The following is a 26,223-nucleotide window of genomic DNA, read 5'->3' as shown; positions in this document are numbered from 1 at the left end:
GTTTTTTTTATTGTTTTTTTTAAAATAGAGTGGATGCGGCTTATATACAGGTGCAGCTTATAGTCCAGAAAATACGGTAGGTACTTTTACTGTCCTTGTATCTAATATACTAATTGTCATCTGAACTATTAAAACTCATGTACAACTGTAATGCAAACACCCAAAAGTGAGAAATAATTTCATTTTGTAAACAGATTACATGCAAAAACCATATAAGGAATCATACAAAAAACAAAATTTGGTTTTATTATTTTTAAGTTTTTTTGGGGGGATAAAATAAAGTTGTAATTGGAAAGATTTGAACAGAAGACCTGAAAAGTTAAAGAATAATTGTAATTCTGTCAGACTGTTTAAATGGGATTAAAGTAGGAATTATTCATTAGTCTCAGAATGATGCAACCAGAAGTTTCCCTGATAGGAACAGAACATGTCAGGTTTGTTTGCGTTTACGTTCCAAAGGATCTCTGAGGCTTTGGTTCCTTGGAGAAGAGTCATTATCACCCATTAATAATTCACATCGCTAATGCCCAAGCAAAATTTCTCATTGTATTGGTCCACTGAGAGATAATTAAAACATGTTTTGTCTTGTTTTTTGTTTCAGTTTATTAGGAATCCAGAAAAAAACAACCTTTTGCATCAACAGAAAGCTAATTATTTTTTAAATGTTTTTCTTTCCCAGTCTGACCTTGAAGTGAATTCCTTGGATAACTCGTTTTGTTCTGACAGATTTGTGAACAATTTTTTTCATTGTAGAATGATGGACAATATATACTAACTACCATTTGAAATGGATCAAAACATTTAATCAAAGTTGTCCAAAGACAAAAATAGATCAAATTCTTGCATATCATGTATGTTTTTCCACTTCGGATGTTGACTACTGGCCATATAACACTTCCCAATGATAACTGGCAGCATCAATTGCTTCTCTAACACTGGAGCCAATATCTTCCCTAACTGGCATTGTGTTAGCACCCACAAATCCTCCGGAACAGCAAACTGCTAAAATATCTGGTTTTATAATTATCCACACATATCGATGATTATGTGTATTTGACTGGTATTTAGCCTTTTAATTCCTTGCAAGCAGTTAAAGCGTACTTGATCTTTTATCACTCTTGGATTTTGGTTAGGCTTTTGTTAAATAATGAGACAGCTGATTATGTCGTGTGTTGTTCATTTAAGGTTTCATTTACCTGAATTTAAGACCTCATGGCAAGTTTTTTTTTTTTAAATTTTTTAGTGCCCAGCTGGACAGATTTCACCAGTTTCTCAGTCATTTTCTGGATTTAAATGCTTTCATTTTCAACAACCCCTTGAGGTACCTCCCGTTTTGACCTTGGGGCCTTCCAACGCACACCCAGGACATACTTATGGAGTTCAACACCAACTTTGGCCCCTTGGTTAGTCTCCAACATAGATTTTACCTGCATGCTTCCACTCAGCCTGCAGTTGGTGATTAGTGCTTCCATGCTGACTTTAAGAGAAACCTTTTACAACCAACTCCTCACTTCTTCGGTCAAATGTGAGCATAAAATGGACATATGTCCATTTGTTGATGACCTCCTGGTCAGGGGATGAAAGGGTAAATGCATTATATCCTGCTTTATATATGTCACCACATATGCGAACAACGCCGGCCTATTTTCATCTACAAAGAGAAAATGAAGAAATACATCTGGGGGGGGTTAATTGGGTGTAGAAGTTTATGCCCGGATCACTTTCAATAGAATTTAACATATCTCCAATTTCCAGAGACGACAGATCATGAGAAAACAATTCAATTAATCTTGTATTAAAAGTTCCAGATTTCAAATATCTGTTACGTCAAAAATTTGAACTTGGGACCCTGGATCACTCAGTGGGTTGAGCAGGCGGCATTTACAGAGGGCGTTGCCCTCGTGCAGGAAGCGCAGGTTTGAATCCCAGCCTGTCGCTCTTTCCTGTGTTCCCCCCGCCCCCTTACCCATTTCCTGTCTACACACTTTAAGTGAAAGTCTAAAAAAATCTTTAAAAAAAAGAGAACTTGGATAATAGCGTTTGTTGCATCCATGTTTAATCATAGTTTGAATTCAGACATCACAAACACACTTTAACAATGATGCAATCTGTCAAGATAAACCATTTAAAAACAAGGAGAGAATGACAATAGAAAAGAAAATTAAAAAAGAAAAAAGTACAATGAATTTCTAATATAATAAAAATAAGGCAAAGCAGAGAGACAAAAATATCTACATAATAATAATTATAATAATAATAATAATAATAATATCTGAAAAAGCTGATATTTTAACAATGAAGTCGATGAATCGTGAAACATGTCTTCTACAGCTTCTGGCTATGTTTGCACAGGAAATTCAGCTGTGAAAAGAACGAGAAAGTGGAATAAAATGAGACAATAAGGATTCTTTATCTACAGTCTAGGAGTGTAATTCAATCACCAAACACACATAAATGATGATTATCTACTTTATGGTCATAAAGGCACAAATGGTAACCTTTTCAAAAGACAAATGAGTCAATAAGAGAACTTTTTGGCTGAAATAAACTAAAACACATGCTTTCCCCTAGCTACAAATATTTAATATTAGCTGCACCAAAGAATCCAGAGGGGCGTCGGACTCCAGTCCTCGAGAGCCATGTTTTAGTTGTTTCCCTGCATCAACACACCTGATTCTAATAACGGTCATCACCAGCATGTCATCAAGGTACGGACAGTTTTGTTGATGACGCCGCACCTTGTATCACGGTGTGCTGAAGCAGGGAAACATTTAAAACATGCAGGACACTGCCCCTCGAGGACTGGAGTCCAAGATGATCAGCTATAATATTGAGTAATTGATGAGATGTTTACAAATGCAACACTGTTCAACCTAGGAAGTTGTTTCATCAAAGCAGCTACGTTTACAGCCCGGCCTCCTCTTTTTTGCCCATTTGATGTATCAATCCAAGAATGTGACTGTAATGACTATACCACCAACACTCACTACTGTCACAGAAATGGGTCTGAAGCTAGGAATCATAGTGTTATAAATAATGATAATAATAATAATAATAATAATAATAATAATAATAATACAATTCTAGCAATTCCTAATCCTTGTTTCAGCATCCTTCTCATTTTCAAGCATAACCCAGTACAGATAAAATAAGTGAATGTTTTAAAAATGTTGCCTCTTGTATTCTGCACAAAAAAAAGTAAAATGATTGCTATGCTTAACTTAAATAAATAAATGCAAAAAATAAATAAATAAATAAATCTTTTGAAACTCAAAGCACCACATTCGTTGGGACAAAGTTCACTTACCACAAGAATCCTTCCTTAAACTCAGTAAACTTGTGCCGGACCATGAATGTTGCTAGAGCATCTGCTACCTGACAAGACATGACAGCAGAGAATATGTTGCAGGCGGTAACGTAGATCTGGAGCGATCAATGATCAATGTGACTCCACCCAGAAGTAAGGAGAGCTTACTTTTTCAGGTGCGTCCTCATGAACCGTGTGACCACACTGAGAGAGGACCTGCATCTGAAACTTTCCTGAGCAAAAACAAAAATACAGCAAACATTTTCAACAATGGCATTTTCTACATAAACAAATAAGGAAGAAGAAATAAATGAATACATTAAAAACTGTTGTTTTTTGCTTTACCTTGCATCTGTCCAATAGTGAGGTCTTTGTCAAGCCTGTCTACTCCTACAGTATATGAATAAACCAGTCAAGGGGGATTAGTGCAGAAGAATAGAAAAGTTAATTGGAATACAATTTGAATAATAAAAATAATTAAAAAAATACTTAACTAAATTTAAAAAAATTGTGCGGAAATTCTATCAAATAATGTTGGTTCATGTTGGGAACCGGGAGGATCGTACCTGCAAGTAGGAGAAGTTTTGGCACAGGGCAGGAGAGAAACAGGGCGGACAGACCTCTGAACCAGCCTTCCCAATACTTTTCTGTCTTTGAAAGGTCCACTCGCCAGGTGAAAATACTTTCCTTTTTGATCTGGACGGAAGATATCAACCATTTTCAGAAGCGTTCTACAAAGCAAAAGTTTCATGGCAAAGAAAAGTGCCATCATACTGAACCTCTTGGTCGTCCTCCTTCATTTTTTTCTTCATGGACTCTTCCACGCCTTCTTCATCCTCATCTTCTTCTATAATGCCTTCACCAATGCTATTTGAGACACTTGGACTGCTGGTTGACTCCTCACATCTGTGTACATCATAAAAGAAGAGAGTTAAACACACTCATTTGAGCCACGGTGTCGTAAATGCCCAGATGGGAAACAGCGCGGACGCACTTGTTGACTTGGCCTCCCATCGACACGCGGGCTGACTCGATGTTACGGATCTGACCGCTCTTCACACTGCAAGTAAAAGGTAAAGAACAGTTTCAGGCACTTGTCTGCAAATATAATACTCAGAAATGTAACTATGATTTCTAAAAGCTATAAAAGGGAGAAGGAAAGTAGGAGATGTTTTGAAATATTGAGCCTCGACTGTGCAGCCTTTACCTCCACTCGATGGCATTCTCCAGAGATTTAAACGTCTTTGGCCGACTTCGGAGGAAATTCTGCATGCTGTTTAAAGCATCCATCGCTGTACCTGAATGAAGTCAACAAAATATCAGTTGTTAAAAAGGACTAGTCATGCTGAACAATCTGTTATTATGAAAATATTTAACTAATAACTTAATCTGGTAAATGCTTTGATCAACTGCGAGGTGCTATTACGAGATAAAACTGAATGGTAAGAGTTTACCTTCTACGACGTCAATGACGCAGAGACCCAGCAGAGATGGGACGTGGTTAGCGGAGTGAACGGCGATGGCACCGCCCATGCTGTGTCCAATAATCATGATTGGAGGTGGGTTCTCTCCATAAAGCACCTCCACAACTTTTCCAACATCCCTTTTCAAATCCAAAGAAAGAACAGCATGATATCTTTGTTACACTGGCTCATAGCAGTCAGTCAAGACTAATTTAACTATCAGGAGACAAAGAACATACATTTATTTGTTCCACTCTCCAATTATTTTATTTGTACAAGAATGCATTGGAAAAATCAAGACTAGTTTAAGATGCATCAAACTACTCAGAATTAACTGGGTTAAGGTTTAAAGTTGATTGGGAGGATGACAGCAAACTATTTCATGTACCAACAATTCTTGGCTTGATCATTTATTCACTGAGCAATTTATTTTTGAATTTGTTTTTTCAACATAAGTCCTTCATACGTCCCTAACAGTTGACTACATGTATTTCTGATGGAGGTGAAAGATGCACAATTTAAAAACACAGTTTAACAAAAACTAGACCGTCCAGACTGGACACACTACAACTTACTTGGCCATGGTGTCTGCAGAAAGATCTTCAGGATTTTTTACTTTAGTGTCACCTGTAGGTTATGACAGAAAAGACAAATTTAACAACTTGTGCCAACAAGTTCTCCTAAGAAATAGTACACATTTTTAACTGATCAAATCAAATACACCATGGAAATTTGAAGCTGTTAGTAGTCCGATTATATAGACATCCTAGTAGTTCCCAAGAATATACAGTATATTTCAAAAGTGAGTACACCCTTTAGATTTTTGCAAATATTCTGTATATCCTCAGGTGATAACATTATCCTACTGAAACTTTGATATAACTTAAAGTAGTCAGTGTGCTGCTTGAATAACAGTATAGATTTATTGTCCTTTGAAAATGACTCAGTACACAGCTATTAATGTCTAAACAGCTGGCAACAAAAGTGAGTACACCCCAGAAAATAAAGTACAAGACTACTAGAGTCCACAGCATGCAACATGTATCAAAAATAAAATGTCTGTTTAAAAAAATAAATAAATCATAGCATGCATATCTCAGCTCTTGAACTGTGAATAAAACATCTCTACTACATAATACTACAAAGTGTGAATTCTATTTAGTTTTTTTTTTTACCATGAGCACGAAGGTCCATGGCCACCACCCTGCAGTTGATCCTGCTGCATATGACAGCCTGCAAGAAACACATCCAGAAACCATTTAGAATCACATACTGTGCAGCAAAAGTTGCAAATAAATAATAATAATAAAGGACATAGTTCTATACCAGTATGCATCAAGCATACAATCTTAGGGGAAAGAGGTTAAATATTGTTGGTAGTTGCAACAATGCCAATAACACTCACAGTAAACACTGCCCAGGAAAGCGCAGAGTGCCCTCCCCCATGGAGCAAGAGTAACACAGGACCATGGGAGCCACTGCAGTAAATTCTGAAAAGGTTCTGGGTAGTCAAGGAAGTACAAGCCAGCGCTGTGAAAGAGTTACATGAGATACCCTGTGTGAAATATATAAAAAGACACAACTGCATAGGCACCACTACTTCTCTATTAGCGTGTAAAAGAATACACCATCCGAATTGACCAAGTTGGAAATGAACGATACATCAAATAATCACGCTGATTTTCTTTCTGACAAAAGAAATCAAGCCAAGGATATATCTTTGCCATTTTCATTTTCCACCTCGACATCTTCCATGGTTTCAAAGTAGTGACTCCAAGGCAAGGGGGTGAAATCTCTCTTCCGTCCAGGTCTGTGTGAAACAAAGTGCAAGCAAAATTTACAAGCAACCAGTAGCTGGTGTGGTTCACCAGATACTGTAACCCTAACCAGAACTAATGTTAAGGAGAGAAGAAACATTCATAGATGTATAGACAGACACACTGATTCATGCATTTGCGTGACATATTTCAGTATGAGTCATTTCAAGCATGTGACTTTCACCTGCCCACGTTCCAGGTGGGCAGAGTGAAGCTGGAGGTTCTGGGGATGAGTGGAGATCCATTAATGACTCCATGAAAGGTTCAGGATGTGTCATTTTATTCATTCAAGATCATGCTCTCTAGTAGTGGGAAGCTATTTTTCCATCTTTACCACAAACTTGCAACCATGTTGTAAGAACAACCTGACCTGATTATAACGTAAAGCCTTCTGGTTATGTAACTGACCTGAAACCGCAGACTCACAGCTACATTTTAAGGGAAGTATTTTTAGGGTTTGTTGGCTTGGCTTCAGCTTTTTAACATACGTTTCAAAGAAAGCACGGAGAGTGCTTTATTCAGTTACAAAATACACTGCCCAGGGGACAAAAGAAAAAAAGGAACAAGAAAGCAACTGCTAATATTTTGCCTTGAGCTCTGATTACAGAACTTCTATAAGTTTATGCAACGTCATAACATTTATTTCCATCCAGACCCTGCAGAGATTAGGCTCACCAAGCCAATCTCCCCTCTTTCACCTCTATTACTACCCACCAAGGCTGAACAGAGGCACGGCAGAAATGTCCCTTCATTCCACTTTGAGGTCATTCATCAACAAAAGGAAGCAGGATATGGGTACAAGTGTCCTGATTTGAAAGTGTTGGGGCAAAAAGTGTGAGTGTGTCTGGTTGTTTGTGGGGGACTGCGGGTGGAAACTAGCATCTCTGCTAAACCCGGTGTATTTACACTACTTAATGTAGTGTGCATTAATATGCATTGTCCTGTCTAAATAAACTTCGAAGATCTGGATTCTGTAGCAGCTAATCCAAATGTACAAATGAGATTTCATGTTCCCTGAACTTCTTGTTCACAAACTGACCCTCGTGAATCCAGGTACTGTCAACCTGGAAAGTGCATAAACCATTAAAGAAGAATAAATAACAAACCTCATGACACTTTTGCTTATAGCTTCAAAGTCCAGTTTTTATGCTTTAAAGCAAAGTTTCTTTTTTTATTGGCGTCATTGACAAGTGCCTAAAGTTACACAACTTTTCAGCCTTTACATTTCATTTGTGGAAACATTCACTTTTAAACATAGCCTTGTGTCCTATTGTTAGTTTTATTCAATTTGATTTCACTATGCGTTAAAATGGTATCAGATCATGATTTTATTCTGACCACAGTCCTTGATGATGGTTCATCCACTTACACCTTTGTCAAAGGATAGAGTTTAAAATCTTACTGCTGGTCTACTAAGCACTGAATAGTCTTGGACCAAAATAAATGCTGGATCTGTTAGTTCCTATGAAGCTCCCAGACCCCTGAGGTTCATCTGGATCTGGTTTGTTGTGGTTCCCAAGAACCAGAACCAAGCAAGGTGAGGCAGCGTTCAGTTATTCTGCTCCTCACCAGTGGAACAAACTTCCTGTAGACCTGAGGTCTGCTCCAACTGTAGATCCTTTAAATCAGACCTAAAAACTACTGTTTACTGAAGCGTACTGTTAAATTAAATACTTACCTGCTGTACTCTACTGCTCTTACTTTTAACAGCTTGTGCTTTTTATTATTTTACTTCTTTTCTTACCTATTTGTTATTGTGTCTTGCCGCTTTTAATGTTGATGTAAAGCACTTTGAATTACCTTGTGTTGAATTGTGCTATATAAATAAATTTGCCATGCCTATATTTTGGTCTAATGCAATATTAGAATTAACTTTATGTTTGTTTTTTGCTTTCTTTTCTTTCATTTCTTATATTTGAATTCTCATTTTGGAAATGACAGAAAAAATAAACAAACAAGCTTTTCGCTGCATTAAATGTTAAATGCCATTTTAGAGACATCTTACGATAAAGGTAGTTCTGGGTCTGCATGTGCAAATGTTAAAAGTTGCAGAAAGTGCAGCTCTGACAGCTGAAAACAAACCCCCTGAAATGTGATGATACAGACACTTCCAGTCACTATTATTGTCCCTACTAACGTATCCTCACTTGTATCACACAGGGCTCGTCAGAAATAAGTAGAAATATAAATAAATAAACGCCCTGACTCAGATCTATGATGTTTAACAGCAAATCCCTGCTGTGTTGTGGTTTTAAACTCACCCCATCTTCATCTTGGAGCTGGACTGGAAGCCACCTGCTAAAGGAGGTCTGGAGCCTAACAGGTTCAGATGAAGCTGCTTCTCCATGTCTGTCAGGAAAGGTTCGACTTCAACACCCTTCCCTGCTGCCGCATAGGATTTTCTTTGAGACCAGCAGGCGACGTTTGCCTGATTTTGGATAAACTGCGTAAGACTGGCAGGCGCTAGGAAGCTAAAGGGCTAGCGTTCTTCTTCTTCTCCTCGGTGCGTCGCTTACTCTTCTTCTTCGCTTTCATTAAAGCGCCTCCTGTTTTGGTAACAACAACATTTTAAATGACTACTGCCACCAACCGATTTTTAAAATGTACTACTCCAGTGGTTAATATAAGCTTAATTGTAAGCAGTTCACACATAAATTGTTTCATTCTCAAAATACAATATATTTAAGTTTTTTCTGTGTATTTTAAAAATGTGCAATAACTTTTTGCAATATTTCACAACATGTATTTCTTTTCTATTCATGCAATTCTATTTATGGCACTAAACTTTTTATTTATGGCAAAAAATAAAAAAGTTTTTTTTATGATCACATACTCTGCCCCTTATACGTGGAACAAACTTCAAAAGGATCTAAAAATAACAGAACTTATTCCACTGAGTGATTTTAAGTCTAGAATGAGTGTACTTGAGACAGCATCTCTGATTTGTAACTGTTTTAAATTATTTCCATTTTTTGTTTCATTTGATTTTATTTGATTTTAATATTTCAAAATGTACAGATGTGTTCTGTAAATTTTAATATGTGAAATCTTGGGCTGCTGGCCAGGACACCCTTGCAAAAGAGATTTTTAATCTCAATGGGTTTCTTTTCCTGGTTAAATAAAGGTTAAATTAAAAAAAAATGTATTTTTATCTTTTTATGGGTGTTTTGTTTTGGGGGTGTTTTTATTTGTACATGACAGTGCTGTGTGAATGAGATGGAGATGTCAATTTCCCTGAGGGAACGTCCCAAAGGGATTGATAAAGTCGTCTGAATCTGAATCTGAAAAACTTCAAGAAGACTACAAATGTATAAGGATACGTTGAGCTAACTGATTTATTATGATTGATACTGAGGAGATAAAATAGTAAATAAAAGGGTTCCACTTTAAAAAAAAGAAAATATAAAAATCCAGCTGACTTTGACGGTGAAGTTGATTATTTTTTCCAATTTGTGAAATTACATAATGTCCTAAAGCCACACAGAAATAGGTAGCGGTTTAGAAAACAAGGAAATAAAAGCCAGAACTTTGTGTTGAACAGAAGCAATCTGATGGAGAAAAAAATGAATTCCCGAAAATGGCAATCAGATGGTCCAATACCTTTGACATGACTGTGGAGAAGTCCAATCAAAACATGTGCATGTATCTATAAATATAAATATATGTGTATATATGTGTGTGTATATATATATATATATATATATATATATATAGTTAGTAGAAATTTCCATCCTCATGACCCTGAATAGGGTAAGTGGGTATATATGGTGGATGGATGGAAATTTCCATTTTGTACCCCAGCTATAGCAAGAATGTACCTTTAAGGAAACCATTCAGGTTACAGTCCACTTTTTTATTCAAGAAATGTTTGACAAGATGTTCACTTCATACACAACAATTAAATTCAATTAAATTTTATTTATATAGCATTTGTTAGAACATAAGTTGTTTCAAGGGGATTTCCAGAGACCCAGAACATGAGCAATTATTACCTGAGCAATTATTACATAAACATAACATAAACAATGCCAGGTAAAAAACTCCCCTAGTGGGAGAAAAACCTTGAGCCAAACAGTGGCAAGAAAAACTCCCCTTTAGGAGGGAAAAAACCTGGACCAGGACATAGATCACAAGGGGGGACCCTCCTGCTGAAGACCTGCTGGGCAAAGCAGGAAAAAGGAGACCAGAGAAAACAGAGAGAATGAAGAACAGAGAAAGGAGAAACACAGACACAATGGCTAACTGGTGCAATCCAAGGATGACTATATAAGCAGAAGTAGACAGCAGACACTGAGGTGGTCAGAGGGTGGGACTGCAGGCCACAGTCTCAGCCGGCATCCAACAAACGTCCAGACAGACAGGTGGAAGCAGCAGTGGGATGGTCAGAGGGTGGGACTGCAGGGCAGCATGCCGCTCCTGTAGCGCACAACAGTTGATGAAACTCGGCCGTTGCACTGGGTTGACTTAGTCTCACATTTATGACCTCAGTGATGTCATAAGTGATCTCCTAGTGGCTATTTCCCTTTTGGACAGGAAACAACACATTTATAACAGAAAACCTCAAAGAAAACCACAGGCAAGGAGTTATAATAGTTAGATACTTACAGGGAAGTAATTCAGTCTGAGAAAGATTGCAGATTCATTTTGAAATTACTTCCAGCATCATATTTTTGCTTGTTTTTGTATTTGGAAAAATGTCAGATGTTCTATATAATGAAAGAAACAAAACCAAAACAGCTCATAAAAGCAAAGATATAATTTTCAACTGGTTTTTCTCTCCCCAATATATCATTTTAGAAGCTCAACACAATCAGTTTACCTTTTTCATAAATTTGATCATATAATTCTCTAAAAGGTGCAGCATATATGCCGTATGATAATACATGTCAGGGTGAAACCAAACTGTCCCGTTTGGTTCAAACAGCCATGAAGGTGATGGGGAAAAGGGCCCATCATTCCTTGCAGTTCAACTATGAACTAACAGTTGTCAGGCAGGTGCAGCGGATGGTGGCTGAGTTTTCCCACAGTCCTTTACCCGGAGTACAAGCTCCTGCCCTGCGGGAGACGGTGCAGGCTTTCCCGAGTGCAAATGAAATCGCCTTAAGAACTCATTTGTGCCAACCTCCATCAAACTCATGAATAATGCTCCATGAGGCCAAAGGACGTGCAATAATTTTATTCATTTATTTATTTTTTATATTGTGCTTCATTATGGTGATTAATTAGCATGTTTCATTTATTGTATGTGTGTGTTTGTAATTGTTGCTGAAATGGTGCCCAGGGGTGTAGTTCAAGACAAATTTCCCCAAGTGGGACAATAAAGTGTATTGAATTGAACTGAATTGAAAAATTGACTTAACTGGGGGGGAGGTCACTGGGGCAGAAGTCTAGGTTAGTGTTTCCCAATCCTGGTCATCGGCGCCAGGAAATCGACGTTATCCTCACTTGCAGGTATGCACAATGTCCCAACAAGTGTGTGTGTGTCCAAACAATCTTCCACTACATTGGTCTCTGTGCACGGTGTGATTTACACAAAGATGAACAGCACTGAGAGCACATCTTTCCATTCCTGTCATCAATTTGACGTCAAAATGGTTGGCTTGAGACCCAGCGATGTGATGCTGTCAGCGGCGGTTAAGTTCTTTGGAGCAGGCACGGCAGCCTGCATCGCTGACCTCATTACCTTTCCACTGGACACGAGTCTGACCACAGGTTAAATGCCTGGTGTTTAAGAGGCCGTGACTTTATATCTGGTTTTCCTAAGAGTGGATCACACATTTACAGAGGAACCAGGACCCCAAAAAGTTGTAGAACCACTGGTATAGAGTGACTGAAGACATGCACAATATTTTAATATTAAGTTCTCGGGCAATGTCATCTTTAAGACTAGTTGAGATGCCTTTTTATTCTCCAGCGTGTTACTGACAGGTGGACAGTGTATTACATAATGTATCCTGTTCCCACTTCATCCAAGCTCCTGCCGGCTTTAAATGCTCCACAATTACTCCCATCCCTGACTTTTATGGGTTTTTATCTAAATGTTTGCTGTGCCATTTGCTTTCTTGAAGTAGTCTAATATTGGAAGACTGAAGCAAACAGGGCAGCTGAAACGTACTTTCTGTTAATCCTTCATTGAAAGCTGATATCAAAAAAACAAAAAGGTTTGAAGCGAGCACTACCAGCCAGTGCCGAGCCCGAACAACTACCAAACCACTGAATCATTCCTGGTATGTGTGTGAGACATCTCTTCAGTGTGCTCTGAAATGCTGCGTGATTCAGATGGACAGGAACTACAAGCTTACGAGTTAATTAGGACTTTTTGTTTCACATAGCCGTAAAAAACAAACTAATTTAGACCAAATCCATAAGAATGAATGCACATCCAGCTCAGTGTCTTCTCTTCATCTCTTTGAATAACATCAGAACAATAAAAGCTCACTGGTGTACGCCTCTCTGGATAAAGACACCAGACATGCAGTGCCAACGCCCTGTATCCCATTAACCTTTAAGTGTCCAATTGTAATGTTACAGTCTTTATTTATAGCATAATGGAGATTATGTGTTTCACAGGGCTCAATCGTAGGCTCTGGTATTCAGAGTGCAAGGAGTGCAAAGTGCTGACGGGGTGGGGGGTGTGTCTGCTCCGTCTCACTTCCAGAGTCTGCAAGGGAGGTGAGTGCGAGCTGGTTGAAGCCGGACCAATGGGTGTTTACTGGCCCGAATGTGTGTGCAAAGGTTACTCACATGCTTTTTTCAAGGAACTGTTTTCAGCATCGGGTGGAGAAAGCAGACGTAATACCAGCTTCCCCTTTTACTGCCTGTCATGGGGTGAAGCAAATGAAACCCAAAACAGTATCATCCTGACTAGTTTGTTTGCTCCCACCACCTGTCTGCACTTTTACGTCTCAATGAACTTGTTTATTTATTGGCTGGTTCCCTTTGGAGCGAACATTTATTGCTAAAATACTGTAAATAGCAGAAAATGAACTTTTACACAGGCAGGACTTTAAAGAAAACAACAGCTTCACGGGTGAAATGGAGCATAAAATGTTCAAGCTGGCACAGAAAAGTATCTAGACATGGGGTTTTGTAACTTAGTGAAGATGACCTTTTTAAGAATAATACACAGCCACACTTATGGAGAAGCATAAGTGTGCGTTGCTAAATTTGCACTTTGATAAGCGTGTTGGGACCATGACCTGCAGCTGATGTGGAAAATCACATGATAACAGATAACTCCACCAATCAACCTACAAAGTGTCTTTTTCCCCAACCCTTTGCAGGCAGCAATCCTTTCCCCTAGTTAAAGGATGCCAGAACAGGCGCTCAGACGCTGCATCCATCCACCCACCATTGTTCGTCCAGGGGATTGGCTGGGGAGTGCTGCTGTTATTTAACCAGGATCGTTATTCAACTTCAGTCGGAGGGACGAGAGTTTTCCCAGAACTCCTGAGATGGTCTTGAATTTTGTCGCGAGGCTCTAACACAATGACGAGGATGTGTACTGCTAATATTATCCAGCACAGCCAGTCAAATGCCCCTTCAAAACATTTAGAGGAATTGGACACAGCTCTCAGCCCAGCTGCCCAATAGAAAGGTGGGGTGCGCTCTGTGACGCCAGTGGAGAAACATGAGCTGCTGTGAGGATACTTACAGTGGAAAATATATATAAATGCCAAATTTGGGATCTGACGCTTAAATTGAACACATGCATGACATTGCAAGTGTAATTTACTTTAAACTTAAATATAAAAAAGGTGTGAAAGCATCTTAGGTGTTTATGAGTGCTCATCGTCGCCACACACCTCGCTGCAGATCAACAAGTGCTCCGATGTTCAGCTGTGTCACGGACTGGAAACATGATATTCACATGACAGGTGTGTACATAGTGTTCGGATGTCGTGACGTAACGTGCAAAAGGTGCCTATAAATTCAGGGACTCCCTCCACAGCGAAGCAGTGATCACACAGTCTGAGGAGAGGACACTAACTCACGAGGCAAAGGATTAAACCCTCTTTCCTTATTGCTGGATTACACATTTCTTGGAAAAGGTGACTATATGTAAATATTTAATCAGTTCAAGCTCAGCTTATTTCATAAAGAGTTTAATTCATTTAAAGATATTGTTAGTTTCAAAATGTTATGTGTTAGTCAAGTGATATCTGAGCTAATGGAATCAAACATGCAGCAGGTAGAAGACAGGGCACTGAGAAATGTCTGCTTTTCAGTGGTTGGTGGTATGCTGAGTGGCTTCCTCCTGAGAGCGTTTATGGCCAAAGGCATCTCCACGACAGAACCACCCCTAAGAACGAGTTTGCTTCTTGAGAAAACTTGAAACCCACATTATCCTCACTTGCAGGTATGCACAATGTCCCAACAAGGGTGTGTCTGAACAACCTTCCACCGCATTGTTCTCTGTGCACGGTGTGATTTACACAAAGATGAACGGCACTAAGAGCACATCTTTCCTTTCATTAGTCCTGACGTCAGAATGGTTGGCATGAAACCCAGCGATGCCATGCCCACAGCGACGGTGAAGTTCTTCGGCGCAGGCACGGCAGCCTGCATCGCTGACCTCATCACCTTTCCACTGGACACCGCCAAAGTCCGACTACAGGTTAGATGCTTAGTGTTTAAGACGCTGTGGCTTTATAGCTGGTTCTTGACTTTAAACTTGGTGCTGAGAATCCTTGAATGTCACCTTACTGCACAGATCCAGGGAGAGTCTCAGAAGACTGAAGGTTCCAGTCGGGTGAAGTACAAGGGAGTCTTCGGCACCATCAACACGATGGTGCGCACAGAGGGCCCTAAGAGTCTTTACAGCGGGCTGGTGGCGGGACTCCAGAGGCAGATGAGCTTCGCCTCCGTCCGCATCGGCCTCTACGACTCCATGAAGCAGTTCTACACTCGAGGAAGTGAAAGTTAGTGTCATGCATTGGTGTTGTTACAAGAACATGTAGTCTCTCTCCTGTCCGCTGCATCGGTGACTCCAACAGCCGTCGTCCACAGGTGCCGGGATTGTTGTGCGACTCATGGCGGGGTGCACCACAGGCGCCATGGCCGTTGCTTTTGCACAACCAACAGATGTGGTGAAGGTGCGTTTCCAGGCCCAAGTACGACTGACAGACGGGGTAAAGAGATACAACGGCACCCTGGACGCCTACAAGACGATTGCCAGAGACGAAGGTGTACGAGGACTTTGGAAAGGTACGTTCCTTTTCAATCCAGATCATCTGTAATTAAAACAAGTTCCCTCTCGAGATTTTGAATTCACGGTGCCTTTTATTGCAGGCTGCATGCCAAACATCACCCGCAACGCCATCGTCAACTGTGCAGAGCTGGTCACCTACGACATGATCAAAGAACTCCTCATCAAGTACGACCTGATGACAGGTGAGACTGAGCAGGAAATGAAATACTGAGGAAAGCTTTCAAGCTAAAATCATAGAAATCATGAAATCTCATTAGCTGACTCTTCTGCCTCCGTCCCGCCACAGATAACCTGCCGTGCCACTTCACAGCCGCCTTCGGAGCTGGCTTCTGCACAACCATCGTGGCCTCTCCTGTGGATGTGGTCAAAACACGGTTCATGAACTCCAGCGCCGGCCGGTACAGCAGTGCCAGCAACTGTGCTCTCACCATGCTGAGAAACGAAGGACCCACAGCTTTCTACAAAGGGTAAATACCCCGACATAGAAAAGCAAGAACAATAAACCCAGAGATAACCTCCTCGGTGCACCCACTTACGTTCCTCTCCTCTGCGTCTCTTAGGTTCATGCCTTCTTTCCTGCGACTGGGCTCCTGGAACATCGTGATGTTTGTGTCATATGAGCAAATCAAGAGAGGGATGACCAGAGCCCAGCAGTACTGGGAGTCTCCGTTTTGATCTGGGCAAGATCAAGATTGCAAAGACTCAGCAGCCAAACCTGCCATGTGAATGAAAGCTGCAGCTCAGCTGGAATACCTGGCATGTTTGTTGAAGCCTTGAAAAGAGGACACTATATGGCGAGAGCGAGGCCATATCGCTAACTTATGAGTTTCCTAATAAACACGATAAAGACTTGTGACAGGAAGAATCTGAGGGATGACGTGCAATATCGGAGCCATTTAAAGATAACAGTATACTGAAATATTTTATGGGTTGTAACAGTCAGCAAAAAGCTGGCTATTAAAGGCTCCTCTACGTGTAAAACATGAATGTGAAATGCTTGGAAATGGTGGATACAGACACGTTGTATCACATGTTTGTCTATATCTTTGACGATGGATCTTCATGTTTACAGGAATGAACTGAAAGATCACATCACTCCGTAGCACTTTATCCCTGAAACAAACCATTTTTGCTGCATGTTCGTTCCCATCCCATCTGTTTACACTTTTAAAGCATTGTTTGTGGCCAGTGGTTGATAGTTTCATATAGGTAAGCAAAATGATTCGTTGCTGGTCGATGAGTCATGAATATGTTGCACATGATGAAAAACAACGTTACAGCTCAAAAATAAAGTGAAACTTTTACAATTTTGTCTGTTGAGTGGAGCAGATGTGTAAACATTTATAATATGTGAGAAAACAGAAATGCATAGACCAGTTAAGAAGCATACGGAAGAGGATTAGGGCCACTGAATAAAAAAAAAAATTGAATCCTGACAAAAAAGTCAGGATTCTGACTTTTTTTTAAGAAAAGGAAAAAAACATCCTCTCAAAAAAAAATTTTTTGTTCAGGTTTCTGAAAAAATAATTATCTATTGTTTTTTCTGAAATTCAAGAAAATCAGAAATTGTGTTTAAATACAGTACAGACCCAATGTTTGGACACACCTTCTCATTCAAACAAATGGGGAAGTGTGTCCAAACTTTTGGTCTGTACTGTAGGTGGTTGAAAAATGAAACGTCTGCACATTCAAGATATCAACCTGCCATTAAAAAAAAAAACCTTTAACGGACAATAGTTTGATAGGAAAATTGTTAAATAAGCAAACGTCTCACAGCCAGGTCAGCCTCATATATAGAGAGACTGCACCATCATGCTTCACATGTAGGACAACTTGTACCCAAGTATCATAACATTACACTTTCCACTCCGCAGATATATCATATGTCTGCTATTTCTATATTTGGCAAACTGTGGCTGATCATAGAAGGCATCAGCTTGTAAAGGTCGGCCCAGGGAGTTGGGTACAGACAGTTGGATGCCACTACCACTGTGAGAATTTATGCACAGAAAACCATTAGAAGAAGAAAGTTGAACATTTTGCTGCCTCAGAATCAAGTCAAGGTATCAACAACATGGCAGTGACAATCCGAGCCTTGCTGATGGAAGCAGGAGCTGGTAGACCTGAGAAAAGGCTGCAGAGAGACGATTACTGGTCTGAACATATGGCTCTAATCCGCAGCGTGTTCTCGATTGCTCAGCATAACTCAGCATTTACCCAAACAATGCATTACAGACCCTTAAACAAATGACTGACTTAATTAAACGATTTTCATAGAGTTCATAAAAAAAACAATTATCAATTTAAAAAAAGCTACTTTGCAGCTGATGTGAGGTAGAGTAGAGAGTAAGCTCGGACTCCTCAGACAAAAGCAACATGAAGCCTGCATATACTGTATGTATTGTCAGGGTGAGGCGACCACACGAACACATGCTGGGCCAAGATGTAACACAATCAGAGCTGTATTTAAAGGTGCATTTCCCCCCCCCCCCCGCCCCCCCAAACCACTGCATCCTGACCATTCATCGCATCAGATCCCGCAGTCTGTTTGGCATCTGACGAGGAATTTCAACTTTCTCAAGACAAGTCAAGGTAGAACTACACTCTAGAATAATTTTCTTCTCTTTTTTTGTGACACTGTTGATGTATGTCTGTTTTCCAGGAGTCGGATTTTAAAGTTCACAACTTCTGAAAGACCGTCTATGGAAAAACAAGGAGACCAGGTTAAATCTGGGACTAAATTTAGCCAAAGCCTTCAGAGAATCCTGATCTTTGATGATTCTGTCCTAAACTGCTAAAGGGAACAGATAAAGCTAAGAAATGCTATATGAACCTAAAATTTGTGGAAGGAATACAGAAAAATAATGTATTTCTTAATTTTGGGCACAGAATGTACTAACTGCATTCCTTCAGCAGCATTAAAGCCTCTAGTTAAGAATGTCATGATTGCTAAATTAGTGTTAATAAATGAGACCACCACACCCATCAGCTGCACCATGAGAAATGTGATTTAATCATTAAAGAAGTTATAATCAAGTTAGCCACATGCTCTTATGAAATAAGCAATGGTCTATGGCTCAGCTTTTCTTTTTTTTAAACTTTACATGAGACACTCATGTTTGGGTGAAATGTGTTCAGGAAATAATCTTTATTTTTCAGATTTTAAAAGAGCTTCTTGTCTGGTCCACATACAAACAAAATGTATTCATCAATCTTTGTATTGATCATAAGAACTCTGGAAAATGGTTGGATTTGGACCTGCGGATGTGCCTCCGTCAGCAGCTGTAAAGTTTGTAGAAAGCAGGAACCGCAGCCTGCATTGCAGACCTGCTCACATTCCCACTGGACACTGCCAAAGTGCGGCTGCAGGTATGATAAGGTTCGACTTCCTGACATTTTCGTTGCATAAACGTATTGATTATTTCAACAGTTTGGTGCCTCCTACACTGGAGGAGTTAAACAGCCTACACTTAAGCTTACTCACTCTTCAGATCCAGGGAGAGGCCCGAGCAGCAGCAGTGAGGGGGACGGTCCAGGGAGTGTTTGGTACCATCATCACCATGGTGGACCTCTGGGTCTTTACATGGGCTGGCGCAGGACTCCAGAGGCAGATGAGCTTTGCCTCCATCCGTATCAGCACCGCAGTTGAATTGGTTTGATATTGGATATTTGAATATTCGACATTCAACACCCATAAAACTTGTGATAAATACCACTGATTTCGGTCAAACCACTTGTGATGTGTTCATGGTCATCTATTCTAGACTATATATCACAAGAGAGTAATTATTATAAAATCATATTATGGGCGGATTTAATGAGGTTTAATGAATTCAACACCCATAAAACAATCGGTGTTATGTATTAAATCAGCCCATAATATGATTTTTATAATAATTACTCTCTTGTGATATATAGTCTAGATGACCATGAACACATCACAAGCAATATGACCAAAATCAGTGGTATGTATCACAAGTTTTATGGGTGTTGAATTCATTAAACCACATTAAATCAGCCCATATATATGATTTTTTAATAATTACTGTTTTGTGATATATAGTCTAGATGACCATGAACACATCACAAGTGGTTTGACCGAAATCAGTGGTATGTATCACAAGTTTTATGGGTGTTGAATGTCGAATATCCAATATCCAATATCAAACCAATTCAACCGCGGTCGTATCAGCCTTTATGATTCTGTTAAACAGTTTTACACGAGAGGCTATGATCATGAGAGTCTATCTAACTTGAGTTTAGCTTGAGGAGTCCTGCTCCAGCCAGACATGACCCTCTTCTCCGGTGTTGGCATCAGCAGTCGGCTGCTTGCAGGATGTACCACAGGTGTGATGGCAGTGGCTTTGGCTCAGCCCACCGACGTGGCCCAAGCCAAGTCTGGTGAACATACCAGGTGCTACAACGGCACCATCGATGCGTATAAAACCATCGCCAAGGAAGAAGGTGTTCATGGTCTTTGGAGAGGTAGTTCGATCTCGTGAAACTCAGGCAGTCCTCTCATGACAGAACTACCTATATGTAGTGATAGTATTCCTGACCACCAGAGGGCAGATTAACTACCATTCCTGCCTAGTTACTTATCCAGGTGTACTGATTATCTCTGGGTACAAACATGACTGGGCCTCTGTAAGATGAGCTGCAGTTCACAAGTGAATAAACAAACCTGAAGCTGAACCCAAATTTCTTTATTTTTCATGTTAAGAAACATTACACTGTACACTTTAATAACTCACACAGGTACAGCTCCAAACATCACACATAGTGCCATCGCTAACTGCACAGAACTGGTTTTTGCTGTCTTCCAAAGCATATTTGCACTTAAATGTAACAACATGAACTAATTACTCTTATAAGCACAAAAGATTTGTTTGGAATATTAACATTTTAGCGCCTGTTTGATCAGATGCTTCCTCTCAGCGCAGAGCGTCTCGGGGAAGAGGATTTCAAAGGTAATGATGATGTTTCCTCTCTGGGATGGATCCTGGGACAACGGCATTCCCTCTCCAGTCACAATCTTTTTGTATGCAGGGCTGATATGTTATGACAAAGAAATCAGAGAGAAAGAAAAACGGTACAGTAACTAAACCAGGTTGTTCTATACATGTCCCAGTTGCAGGGTACAGTTTTAGAGTGCCTACATTTCATATAATCAACTCTCCTGCTTCTGATCTTTGATCTCTAACATCATGCACAAATGAAAGAGTTACAAAGAACCATATGATGCATGAGTGTTATGTGGTACTCCACCCGAGTCTCAACATGAGAAAGCACTTACTGCACAATGTCATAGACATAAATGCCGATTAGCTTGCCATCTAGTGTCGGCACGTCCAAAGGGAAGCCAGTCAGTGCCTGTTGGAAAGGGAATCATCTCGTAACTCCAGTGTATCTTTTGTTTGAAACAAACTTTACAGCATTACCAATAACAAAAACCCTGATGAAACGCACCTTCTCCAGAGAAATCTTGGTCTTGTAGATCAGGTCATTGTGTTGTCTTTCAAACAGAGGATGACTTTTCTGGCGCAATGTGAAAACAATATCTGCAGGGACGATGTTTGGTCCCTAACAGTTAAACACAGGGTGATTAGAAAGAATGGATTAATAAAAAAATAGGTGTGTACATAAACAGACTTTTGAACACATCGGACAAGAAAAGCCTCTGAGATGAGTTACCTAAAAGATATCTGCTGAGTCCAGTTCCAGTCTTCCAGGGCTGCTGGTCTGCATGCTTTACATGTTTCCCTGATTCAAGTGACTGCGTCATACTTGTGCAAACCTTGAAAACAAGCTGATGATGATCCATTCATTTGAATCAGTTGCAGTTATGCAAGGAAACGCCTAAAATATGCAGAACGGCTTCCCTCGAGGACTGGAATTGGACATCCCTGACCTACGGTACTAGAATTGAGCAAATGCTCACAAATGGGTGATAAAAATATGCAGGTGTAGACTCTAATTCAACCAGGTCGTGGTAATTCTCAAAGGCTTGAAATGAGGCAACTGCACTTTTAAGAGCAAAAATAATAAGTCCAGTTGCCTTGTTTCAAGCCTGTGAGGCAATAACAATATGATTCCGATAAATTCCGTGCATTGAGTTTGTGAAACCCTTTAACATGTTTGATTAGAACTTGAATCCTGTCTCCTGCGGCTAACAGTCCAACCCAGTTGCCACTTTTATAGTTAAAAACATTTATTCAATAAATTAGATCAATTAAGTTAAATAAAAAAAGTCACATACAAAATCATATAATCAAACTTGCTGAAAAGGTGTAGATTTTATGTAAGCAAATAATGCTATAAAAAAATAATGCATTTTTTGTTTGTCACATTTCCATAGTACACAGTTAATGGTAAACGTCCAGCTCATTAGGACATCTATTTTATATTATATTACCATTGTTATTGGATAAAGAGTTAGAGCTAAAAAATTGTCGACTGATATTTTTTTTTTCCTATATCAAACACAACAAACGTATTTGTTTGGGTCCAATTTTACATCAGCTTTTAGTGGATGAAGTTAAAAAACATAATTTACTTGATCCCCTTCTTTGGAGAAAATGATTCTTATCCCTTCTTTCCATCCACGCTTTATGTCTATAGTCAGGATCTTGTCCTTAATACTGTAGGTGAGACCATCATCATTCATAACCTGCAACACAATTGAGGCAGTGAGATACACATGTAAAGATCAACATGATCATTGTCGTTTTTCTTCAGTAAGTTTGCCTGAAAATCAACATTGAGAAGTATTGTTCAGTAGTTAACTCTAAGTCCAGTGAATCTGCAACTGGAGATGTACAAGACAACACAATATCAGTAATTACAGCTGCATCTCAGAGCACTAAACAAAACAAAAGTCACAACATAAAGCTATTAGAAATGCTGTATTTGTTATTTCTGGTTTGTCTATTATCTGAAAAATTGATTTCTTTCAATGTATTTTCTGATGCATTGACATGTTTTAAATATTTCTGTTCTGTGACATCGTAGTGTTTTTAACTTTACATCTGGGTTTTGTCCAGTGTAGGTGTGTCTTGTACCATTTTAAGTCTCTTAAGAACTGAGAAGCTCTCAGTCTAACGGATGCATGAATGATTTAACCACTCATAAGCCAAAGGCTAAATATATATATATATATATATATATATATATATATATATATATATACACACATATAAAAAGACAGTTCTGTAGCTTTTACCTTGCGCGTTATTCTAATCGTTCTTGTGCATCCATAGAAGAGATCATCAAGTGACACGAGGAGATCTCTCTCTATCGGGGGATCTTGTGGCTTTACCAGTCCTGGTCGCATGCCGCCGTACCGAAGAGGTGCATTGATGGAATAAATGCCTAACAAAAACCAAAACACCTTAATGTAGCTGGAATAAAAGAAAAAGACACATTGATTGCATAGCCTTTGATTGTGGGTTTCTCACTTGCAAAGAGGTTGTCATCTCCAAAAAACTGTCTGAATGTTTTTTCTGGATCCCCGTGGTAGGCATATTTGGATGTCCAAGCCCCATTAAACCCAGGCTCTACTGGGACGCCTTCTTTTAGACCCTCCTGGCCAAATTTATCATAGATTGCCTTTTTTGGAGCTTTAATGAAAAAGAAAAGAGACACTGATGAAGTAAAGCATCGGTAAAATGCTAATATTTTCATAACAATGTAATTGCAGCAGTTTATGTAAATAAGGTGTTTCAAGCAGGTGAAACCACTGCATCATGACCATTCATCGCATCAGAACCAACAGTCTGTTTGGCATCTGAGGAGGAATTTCAACTTCAAGGTGAAACCAGACTCTCAAATAATTTTCATCTCTCTCTCTCTCTCTCTTTTTTTGATGTGTGTCTGTTTTCCAGGAGTATGATTTTAAAGCTCACAACTTCTAAAATACCTTCTATGGAAAAACAAGGAGACCAGGTTAAATCTGGGACTAAATATAGCCAAAGAGATGCCTTCAGAGAATCCTGATCTTTGATGATTCTGTCCTGAAGAATTAAATTATTTTTCCGTATTCCTTCCACATATTTTAGGTTTATAGAGCATTTTCTTACCTTTATCTGTTCCCATTAGTAGTTTAGGCAAGGCAATGCAAGTTTATTTCTATAGCAAAATTCAACACAAGGTAATTCAAAGTGATTTACATCAACATTAAAAGCAGCAAGACACAATTAAACAGTAAATAACAAATTAAATAAAATTATAAGAAACAAGGTAAAATAATAAAAAGCACACGTTGTTAAAAGGTAAGAGCAGTAGAGTATAGCAGGTAAGTATTTAATTTAAGAGTACGCTTCAGACAGAATCATCAAAGATCAGGATTCTCTGAAGGCATCTAGCCGTTATTAATGATGACGATGGGTTTTCTGTTGGTGTTCTGTTTCCGTTGTAATTTCTCTCAGTGCAAACTGCGTCTCTGCCTGAGCAAACCAAGTGCTATTCTGCTCCCAAAACTTGGGTAATTTGAGAGAAACTGCATTTGCTGCCATGTTGCTGTCTGTCCAGTTAACTTTGGAAACGTCCAAAGAAAATCGGGGTCACCAATGTAGGAGTTTGGGAACAAAAGAGCAGAGAAACGCTTTTGTGGACGAAGAAAAAAACTTGTCGTTTATTCCAGTGTCTCGTTTAATTCAGGGGGGATGGTAGATTTTATCATATGGGGACAGATAATTTGTGCTGATTACAAATAATATAATATATTACAAATAATAGCACCGACCAAAACACCTGCAGAAATACTGCAGGAATGACATAGCAGCAGTTAAATGCAGCCTTCTGTAAGCTTTAAATATCCACTGGGCTTACATCAAATACATCAAAACACTACAATAAAAAACAGTTTTCTGAACTTATCAATATGACTCTGTCCTTCACAGGATAAGTAACATGGACCAGTGCAAAAACTCAAAATCTTAACAAGAATATTTGTCTTAGTTCTAGTTAAAATGTCTCATTTTAGTAAAAAAATCTCATTACACTTAAAACAAGACTCATCACTGGAAAATATAACAATTTTCACCTGTTTCAAGTAGATTTTCACTTGAAATAAGTAGAAAAATCTGCCAGTGGAACAAGATTTTTTTTTGCTTGTAATAAGAAGATAAATCTTGTCCCACTGGCAGATTTTCCTACTTATTTAAAGTGAAAATGTATTTGAAACAGGTAAAAATGGTCAAATAAGTTATTTTTCTGGTGATGACTCTAAATGTTGAAATAGCAGTAAAACCACATTCATTGATGAAATGACATAAGGGATGGAAAGGGGGGATGGCAGTTTTACAGGGGGGATGATTTGGACCGTTTTTATTTCAGGGGGGATGCCATCCCCCCTCATCCCCCCTCAACTCCAGTACTGGTAATAACTAGATTCTTGTGAATTCTAACCTACTGAAACTAAACAGTCCTGCTCGTGAGTGGCCACTACATGTTAAATCATTTCATACTGATAGTAACTGCAGCTTCTTACAGTTTTAAGCCAATAAAGTTATAAAGTTATATACTTTTATAGGCAACCTACGGTCACTCAGGACATCGAAAGCTTCTCCCACATCACTGAACTTCTGGGAGTCTCCACCTCCTTCCTTTCTGTCCGGATGAAACTTCAACGCAAGACGTTGATATCTACGGAGATAAATGAGAAAAAGCGTGAGACACACGAACACGTGGCCACAAAGATGCCAGTATAAAAACATTTGCAACAATGTTTAACCTCTCAGTAACTTACGCTTTCTTGACATCTTCATCTGTTGCATTTCTGTTTATCTCGAGCGTCTCGTAGTAATCCTTGCTCTGGTCAAATGCATTTGACATTTTCAGTCAAAAACCAAAGCAAATCTAGATGTTTCAATGTGCTTGTTTAAAATAAATTTGCTTGATGCAAACAAGCAGTTGGTTTCCATGGAGATCAATTTGAACACTCTCGCGAGATTTCTTGATGCCTTCTTGAAAACCCAAAACAAGCCATCGTTTCCAAAACAATTTGGACCTCGTTTAAAGTATGATTTTGTACAACCATAATCTCAACATAGATACATAGATTAACATAGATCTATTTACCTTGAAATCGTACTACTTATTTCGTTTCTAAATTACCTAATTTAGTTTAATTTAGTCATGTAAAATGGCAATGTGTACAAATATGAATTGATTGATTCTATTGCTGGGAGTGAAGAAATTAAAATTTCTTCACTCACTGCAAAATTCCATTGACTTTAAGTGCCAAAATCTCTCTGGGGCCCGCAAAACATTGAGAATAACAGCAATAATAAAACCTGAGCTGAATGTGCATATGTATATTTGGTAAAAAGAAAAAGTCAATAGAAAAAAAGGATTGGTTGAGTTCTGAAGCCCAGGTATTATTAATGACGGATGGACGGCATTTCATTTGTGAGTTATTGTGGG

General features: G+C 39.1%; 3 protein-coding genes and 1 pseudogene across 4 annotated transcripts; 2 read left to right on the top strand and 2 right to left on the bottom strand.

The window, feature by feature from the left end:
* Window positions 1-2,038: 2,038 nt before the first annotated feature.
* Window positions 2,039-9,106, bottom strand: ppme1 (protein phosphatase methylesterase 1). The gene is made up of 14 exons (XM_061740923.1): window positions 8,849-9,106; window positions 6,487-6,580; window positions 6,176-6,268; window positions 5,946-6,003; window positions 5,346-5,397; window positions 4,762-4,910; window positions 4,515-4,605; window positions 4,302-4,367; window positions 4,087-4,213; window positions 3,874-4,003; window positions 3,653-3,697; window positions 3,476-3,540; window positions 3,308-3,375; window positions 2,039-2,361 (listed from the first exon to the last, which is right to left on the bottom strand). Exons 1-14 carry the CDS (start codon window positions 8,932-8,934, stop codon window positions 2,358-2,360), a joined length of 1,128 nt encoding a protein of 375 aa, XP_061596907.1. The 5' UTR covers window positions 8,935-9,106; the 3' UTR covers window positions 2,039-2,357.
* Window positions 9,107-14,219: 5,113 nt separating this feature from the next.
* Window positions 14,220-17,105, top strand: LOC133459720 (dicarboxylate carrier SLC25A8-like). 2 transcript variants are annotated; one of them, XM_061739940.1, is made up of 8 exons: window positions 14,225-14,638; window positions 14,816-14,946; window positions 15,066-15,204; window positions 15,301-15,508; window positions 15,597-15,794; window positions 15,879-15,980; window positions 16,085-16,265; window positions 16,359-17,105. In XM_061739940.1, exons 3-8 carry the CDS (start codon window positions 15,079-15,081, stop codon window positions 16,471-16,473), a joined length of 930 nt encoding a protein of 309 aa, XP_061595924.1. In that variant the 5' UTR covers window positions 14,225-14,638; window positions 14,816-14,946; window positions 15,066-15,078; the 3' UTR covers window positions 16,474-17,105. The 2 variants fall into 2 exon arrangements, with proteins under 2 accessions (XP_061595925.1, XP_061595924.1); XM_061739941.1 differs by lacking the exon at window positions 14,816-14,946 and having other exon boundaries at window positions 14,220-14,638; window positions 14,947-15,204.
* A 1,935-nt stretch (window positions 17,106-19,040) lies between these two features.
* LOC133460180 (mitochondrial uncoupling protein 2-like) lies at window positions 19,041-20,660 on the top strand (annotated as a pseudogene).
* dnajb13 (DnaJ heat shock protein family (Hsp40) member B13) lies at window positions 20,555-25,708 on the bottom strand. The gene is made up of 8 exons (XM_061740922.1): window positions 25,547-25,708; window positions 25,340-25,443; window positions 23,256-23,417; window positions 23,021-23,169; window positions 22,355-22,468; window positions 21,268-21,381; window positions 21,095-21,171; window positions 20,555-20,849 (listed from the first exon to the last, which is right to left on the bottom strand). Exons 1-8 carry the CDS (start codon window positions 25,630-25,632, stop codon window positions 20,696-20,698), a joined length of 960 nt encoding a protein of 319 aa, XP_061596906.1. The 5' UTR covers window positions 25,633-25,708; the 3' UTR covers window positions 20,555-20,695.
* Between the last annotated feature and the right edge of the window lie 515 nt (window positions 25,709-26,223).

The sequence above is a fragment of the Cololabis saira genome, chromosome 14 (genome assembly GCF_033807715.1).
Source record: "Cololabis saira isolate AMF1-May2022 chromosome 14, fColSai1.1, whole genome shotgun sequence".
NCBI lineage: Eukaryota > Metazoa > Chordata > Actinopteri > Beloniformes > Belonidae > Cololabis > Cololabis saira.
Note: the sequence above shows the minus strand (reverse complement) of the source record. Positions and strands in the feature narration are given on the sequence as shown.

Bases quoted from the DNA above. Each gene is read 5' to 3' on its own strand.
- ppme1 (XM_061740923.1), bottom strand. From the start codon at position 8,934: ATGGAGAAGCAGCTTCATCTGAACCTGTTAGGCTCCAGACCTCCTTTA. The intron at 4,606-4,761 runs GTAAACTCTTAC...GACTTCATTCAG, and splicing joins CGTCATTGACGTCGTAGAAG to GTACAGCGATGGATGCTTTA. The intron at 4,214-4,301 runs GTGCGTCCGCGC...TGATGTACACAG, and splicing joins ATGGGAGGCCAAGTCAACAA to ATGTGAGGAGTCAACCAGCA.
- dnajb13 (XM_061740922.1), bottom strand. From the start codon at position 25,632: ATGTCAAATGCATTTGACCAGAGCAAGGATTACTACGAGACGCTCGAG. The intron at 23,418-25,339 runs GTAGGTTGCCTA...TTTTCATTAAAG, and splicing joins TTTCGATGTCCTGAGTGACC to CTCCAAAAAAGGCAATCTAT. The intron at 21,382-22,354 runs GTAAATTATGTT...TTTAACTGTTAG, and splicing joins TCTCCAAAGAAGGGGATCAA to GGACCAAACATCGTCCCTGC.
- LOC133459720 (XM_061739941.1), top strand. From the start codon at position 15,079: ATGGTTGGCATGAAACCCAGCGATGCCATGCCCACAGCGACGGTGAAG. The intron at 15,205-15,300 runs GTTAGATGCTTA...CTTACTGCACAG, and splicing joins CCGCCAAAGTCCGACTACAG to ATCCAGGGAGAGTCTCAGAA. The intron at 15,795-15,878 runs GTACGTTCCTTT...CTTTTATTGCAG, and splicing joins TGTACGAGGACTTTGGAAAG to GCTGCATGCCAAACATCACC.